The sequence below is a fragment of the Pristiophorus japonicus genome, unplaced genomic scaffold (assembly GCF_044704955.1).
Source record: "Pristiophorus japonicus isolate sPriJap1 unplaced genomic scaffold, sPriJap1.hap1 HAP1_SCAFFOLD_4154, whole genome shotgun sequence".
Classification (NCBI taxonomy): Eukaryota; Metazoa; Chordata; class Chondrichthyes; family Pristiophoridae; genus Pristiophorus; species Pristiophorus japonicus.
Genome location: NW_027254041.1, coordinates 3,393 through 9,825, shown reverse-complemented (window position 1 = coordinate 9,825; position 6,433 = coordinate 3,393). Strand labels below are relative to the sequence as shown.

Sequence of the window (6,433 nt, the reverse complement as noted above, 5' to 3'; positions counted from 1 at the left end):
GGGACTTACTTGAAATATTGGAGGACACAGGGCAGCATCTCGTACAGCTGTTCCATCGAAGGGTATTGGTACCTGTGGAACAGCAAACACATTGCAGGGAAAGTTATAACACAACGCTCTTCACCGTCCCAGCAAACACTCCCAGGGCAGGTACAGCCCAGGTTAGATACAGAGTAAAGCTCCCTCTACACTGTCTCATCAAACACTCCCAGGACAGGTACAGCACGGGGTTAGATACAGAGTAAAGCTCCCTCTACACTGTCCCATCAAACACTCCCAGGGCAGGTACAGGGGGTTAGATACAGAGTAAAGCTCCCTCTACACTGTCCCATCAAACACTCCCAGGGCAGGTACAGCACGGGGTTAGATACAGAGTAAAGCTCCCTCTACACTGTCCCATCAAACACTCCCAGGGCAGGTACAGGGGGTTAGATACAGAGTAAAGCTCCCTCTACACTGTCCCATCAAACACTCCCAGGGCAGGTACAGGGGGTTAGATACAGAGTAAAGCTCCCTCTACACTGTCCCATCAAACACTCCCAGGACAGGTACAGGGGGTTAGATACAGAGTACAGCTCCCTCTACACTGTCCCATCAAACACTCCCAGGGCAGGTACAGGGGGTTAGATACAGAGTAAAGCCCCCTCTACACTGTTCCATCAAACACTCCCAGGGCAGGTACAGCACGGGGTTAGATACAGAGTAAAGCCCCCTCTACACTGTTCCATCAAACACTCTCAGGGCAGGTACAGCACGGGGTTAGATACAGAGTAAAGCTCCCTCTACACTGTCCCATCAAACACTCCCAGGGCAGGTACAGGGGGTTAGATACAGAGTAAAGCTCCCTCTACACTGTCCCATCAAACACTCCCAGGGCAGGTACAGGGGGTTAGATACAGAGTAAAGCTCCCTCTACACTGTCCCATCAAACACTCCCAGGGCAGGTACAGGGGGTTAGATACAGAGTACAGCTCCCTCTACACTGTCCCATCAAACACTCCCAGGGCAGGTACAGGGGGTTAGATACAGAGTAAAGCTCCCTCTACATCGTCCCATCTAACACTCCCAGGGCAGGTACAGCACGGGGTTAGATACAGAGTAAAGCTCCCTCTACACTGTCCCATCAAACACTCCCAGGGCAGGTACAGCACGGGGTTAGATACAGAGTAAAGCTCCCTCTACACTGTCCCAGCAAACACTCCCGGGGCAGATCAGTTTACGAGCTTACAGAGACCATTAAGGCCTGCGGAGTGGGAGTGGGAGGAGAAGGCCCTAATTTCCCGCCTTTCTGCCCTTCTCCCATCACCCAGAATAGCCGTGACCTGAAGCTTGCTATATTTCTGGGTTCAGGTCAACTGAGTTGGTCTGACCTGCTCCGTGCAGCCCCCTGTTCTTTCATCAAGGCCTCGGGCCAGAATTGACTTGACATTCCTCAGATCCTTCATTAAGCCCTAGGGCTAGAATTGGCCTGATCTTTCTTGGGTGTAATTATTATTTAAATGGAGAAAAATTGCAAAGTGCTGTGGTACAGAGGGACCCGGGGGTCCTGGTGCATGAAACACAAAAAGTTAGTGTGCAGGTCCAGCAAGTGATCAGGAAGGCCAATGGAATGTTGGCCTTTATTGCAAAGGGGGATAGAGTATAAAAGCAGAGAAGTCCTGCTACAACTGTACAGGGTATTGGTGAGGCCACACCTGGAGTACTGCGTGCAGTTTTGGTCTCCGTATTTAAGGAAGGATATACTTGTATTGGAGGCTGTTCAGAGAAGGTTCACTCAGTTGATTCCTGAGATGATGGAGTTGTCTTATGAAGAAAGGTTGAGCAGGTTGGGCCTCTACTCATTGGAGTTCAGAAGAATGAGAGGTGATCTTATTGAAATGTGTAAGATTCTGAGGGGGCTCGACAGGGTCGATGCAGAGAGGATGTTTCCCCTCGTGAGGGAACCTAGAACTAGGGGCCATAGTTTCAGAATAAGAGGTCGCCCATTTAAGACGGAGGAATTTCCTCTCTCAGCGGGTCGTGAATCTTTGGGGTTCTCATGCCCCAGAGATCTGTGGAGGCCCAGTTGTTGAGTATATTTAAGGTGGAGATAGACAGATTTCTGAACGATAAGGGAGTGAAGGTTTATGGAGAGCGGGTAGGGAAGTGGAGCTGAGTCCATGATCAGATCGGCCTATTGATCTTATTGAATGACGGAGCAGGCTCGAGGGGCCAAACGGCCTACTCCTGCTCCTATTTCTTATGTCCTGCCCCATTATCAGGGCCCTCGGTCCAGAATTGTCCCGATCATCCTCGGGACTAGGCCCCGTCCCTTCATCAGGGACCGAGGGCCAGAATTGTCCCGATCATCCTCGGGACCAGGCCCCGTCCCTTCATCAGGGCCCGAGGCCCAGAATTGTCCCGCTCGTGCTCGGGACTACGCCCCGTCCCTTTGTCAGGGCCCGAGGCCCAGAATTGTCCCGCTCGTGCTCGGGACTAGGCCCCGTCCCTTTGTCAGGGCCCGAGGCCCAGAATTGGCCTCATTTTCCTCAGGTGCAAGGAGCGGCCTGTGTTACTAACGGGCGAACATGTTCGCAGAGAGGCAGCACAGCTGCGATGGGGCCAATGGGGAGAGGGCAAGGCAGGAATGGGACTGAACTGTTCAGATAGGTGACCCTTGACCTGACCGGGGTTACGCACTCACCCGGGGGGGAACGCGGCAGCCCCCTCCTGCTGGCCGGGCGCATCGATGTGGCACACCACAAAGTTCTTGGTGATCTCCAGCATGTCCTCAAACTTGAAGAGACTGTTAAAGCAGGTCTTATCTGAGGGGAGAGAAAGGGAGAGCGTCAGATACTTCGAGCGGGCCAGCCATGATCTTATTGATTGTCGGAGCAGGCTCGAGGGGCCAAATGGCCTACTCCCCTCGCACCCCCCCAGCCCTGCTGGAATTGTGGACGGCCCCTCCGACAGTGCGGCACTCCCTCAGCACTGCACTGGGCGTGTCAGCCTAGATTGAATTGCTCAAGTCCCTGGAGTGGGCCTTGAACCCACAACCCTCCTGACTCCGAGGCGAGTGTGCTGCCCACTGAGACACTTCAAAATCCAACTGGAATCATCCTTCCCCTCCCCACGGTCTTCCACTGCGGATATACCTCCCCCTCTCCCCCTCCCCCTGCCCACCGCTCTCAACACCAAAGCCCAGCGACTGCAAATGTTCCTCCCCTCCAGGGCTCTTGCTGGGAATGTCCTTCCCCCCCGCCGCCCTGCCCCCACTGGCTCCTACTGGGAATGTCCCCTCCCCCACAGGCTCCTATTGGGAATGTGCCCTCCCCCACAGGGCTACCCCATCCTCCCCATGGATGCTTACTGGGAATGTCCACCTCATGGACTCCTACTGGGAATGTGCCCTCCCTCACAGGCTCCTACTGGGAATGTGCCCTCCCTCACAGGCTCCTACTGGGAATGTCCCCCCCCCCCCACAGGCTCCTGCTGGGAATGTCCCCACCCCCACAGGCTCCTGCTGGGAATGTCCCCACCCCCACAGGCTCCTACTGGGAATATACCCACCCCCACAGGCTCCTACTGGGAATGTCCCCACCCCCACAGGCTCCTACTGGGATTGTCCGTCCCCCCCGCACAGGCTCCTGCTGGGAAAGTCCCCTTCCCCACAGGCTCCTACTGGGAATGTGCCCTCCCCCACAGGCTCCTACTGGGAATGTACCCTCCCCCACAGGCTCCTACTGAGAAAGTCCCCTTCCTCACAGGCTCCTACTGGGAATGTACCCTCCCCCACAGGCTCCTACTGAGAAAGTCCCCTTCCTCACAGGCTCCTACTGGGAATGCCCCCTCCCCCACAGGCTCTTGCTGGGAAAGTCCCCGCCCCCACAGGTTCCTACTGGGAATGTACACCTCCCCCCCCCCCCCCACAAGATTCCTACACACAGTGCCCCTCAGCCCCTCACCCGCTGAGCCTGAACGGATCCTCCCATGGTCCGACAACTGTCGGGGGCCGCCATTGTGCCAAATGTCTCCGGCCAGCGAGTCACGGTCCCGCGAGCCCGTGTCAGGACGGCGGAGTTGATCCGTGTCGAGCTGGCGCGAGCGGTGAATCGGACAGCCCCAGATCCAGCCGCTCTGCCGGGAGCGGGAAGGGCAGGGGGATACGGGGAAGGGAGGGTGGGGGCGTACAACAACAACTTGAATTTATATAGCGCCTTTAACCCAGTGAAAGGAGTGTTATAACAAAACAGATCAATTTGACACCGAACGGCACAAGCGGAAATTACGACAGGTGACCAAAAAGAGGCAGGTTTTGAGGAGCGTCTTGAAGGAGGAGAGAGAGAGGTAGCGAGGCGGAGAGGTTTAGGGAGGGAGTTCCAGAGCTTGGGGCTCAGGCAACAGAAGGCACGGCCACCGATGGTGGAGCGATTATAATCAGGGATGGTCAGGAGGGCAGAATTAGAGGAGTGCAGACATCTCGGGGGGTTGTGGGGCCAGAGGAGATTACAGAGATAGGGAGGGGGCGAGGGCCACGGAGGGATTTGTAAACAAGGATGAGAATTTTGAAATCGAGGCGCTGCTTAACCGGGAGCCAGTGTCGGTCAGCGAGCACAGGGGGTGATGGGTGAGCGGGACTGGGTGTGAGTTAGGACACGGGTCAGTGAGCACAGGGGGTGATGGGTGAGCGGGACTTGGTGCGAGTTAGGACACGGGGCAGTGAGCACAGGGGGTGATGGGTGAGCGGGACTGGGTGCGAGTTAGGACACGGGGCAGTGAGCACAGGGCGAGATGGGTGAGCGGGACTTGGTGCGAGTTAGGACACGGGGCACAGGGGGCGATGGGTGAGCGGGACTCGGTGCGAGTTAGGACACGGGGGCAGCGAGCACAGGGGGTGATGGGTGAGCGGGACCTGGTGCGAGTTAGGACACGGGGGCAGCGAGCACATGGGGTGATGGGTGAGCGGGACTGGGTGCGAGTTAGGACATGGGTCAGTGAGCACAGGGGGTGATGGGTGAGCGGGACTCGGTGCGAGTTAGGACATGGGTCAGTGAGCACAGGGGGTGATGGGTGAGTGGGACTTGGTGTGAGTTAGGACATGGGTCAGTGAGCACAGGGGGTGATGGGTGAGCGGGACTCGGTGCGAGTTAGGACACGGGGGCAGCCGAGTTTTGGATCACCTCGAGTTTACGTCGGGTAGAATGTGGGAGGCCGGCCAGGAGTGCGTTGGAATAGTCAAGTCTAGGGGTAACACAGGCATGGACGAGGGTTTCAGCAGCGGATGAGCTGAGGCAGGGGGCGGAGACGGGCGATGTTACGTCGGTGGAAACAGGCGGATTTAGTGAGGTACAGGGCATTACGTACGGTTCAGGCCGATGTCGTGGTAGGTGAGGATGGCAGGACGGTTCCCCTTGGGCGACCCGTGGAGTGTCACATGCAGAGTCCCGTAGGGTGTCTCCACGTCATACTCCTACAGGGAGAGGAGAGAGAAAGAGCAGACATCAACAACAACAACTATTGATACAGCGGCCTTTAACATGTTAAGCGTAGTGATACCCGCCCTCCTGTGTGGCTCAGAGACATGGACCATGTACAGTAGACACCTCAAGTCGCTGGAGAAATACCACCAACGATGTCTCCGCAAGATCCTGCAAATCCCCTGGGAGGACAGACCACCAACGTTAGTGTCCTCGACCAGACCAACATCCCCAGCATCGAAGCACTGACCACACACTCGACCAGCTCCGCTGGGCAGGGCCACATTGTCCGCATGCCCCAGACACGAGACTCCCAAAGCAAGCGCTCTACTCAGAACTCCTTCACGGCAAGCGAGCCCCAGGTGGGCAGAGGAAACGTTACAAGGGACCACCCCTCAAAGCCTCCCCTGATAAAGTGCAACATCTCCCACCGACACCTGGGAGTCCCTGGGCCCAAAGACCAGTCCCGCCCCTAAGTGGAGGAAGTGCATCCGGGAGGGCGCTGAGCACCTCGAGTCTCATCGCCGAGAGCGCGCAGAAAGCAAGCGCAGGCAGCGGAAGGAGCGTGCGGCAAACCAGTCCCACCCTCCCCTTCCCTCAACCACTGTCTGTCCCACCTGTGACAGGGACTGTGGTTCCCGTATTGGACTGTTCAGCCACCTGAGAACTCACTTTTAGAGTGGAAGCAAGTCTTCCTCGATTCCGAGGGACTGCCTCTGATGAGGAAAAGGTCCAAAAACTCTAACACCAAGCCACATAAGGAGAAATTAGGGCAGGCTTGGTCACAGAGGTAGGTTTTAAGGAGCGTCTTGAAGGAGGAGAGAGAGGTAGCGAGGCGGAGAGGTTCAGGGAGGGAGTTCCAGAGCTTGGGGCCCAGGCAACAGAAGGCACGGCCACCGATGGTGGAGCGATTATAATCAGGGATAGTCAGGGGGGCAGAATTAGAGGAGCGCAGACATCTCGGGGGGTTGTGGGGC

At 56.8% G+C, this 6,433-nt stretch overlaps 1 protein-coding gene across 1 annotated transcript; it reads right to left on the bottom strand.

Moving 5' to 3' along the window:
- Positions 1-9: 9 nt before the first annotated feature.
- Positions 10-5,449, bottom strand: LOC139250700 (protein NDRG4-like; the record flags this gene model as incomplete). The annotated part of the gene is made up of 3 exons (XM_070873074.1): positions 10-72; positions 2,684-2,804; positions 5,344-5,449. Coding segments are annotated over 3 exons (290 nt in total), but the record flags the coding sequence as incomplete, so codon positions are not given.
- Positions 5,450-6,433: the final 984 nt, after the last annotated feature.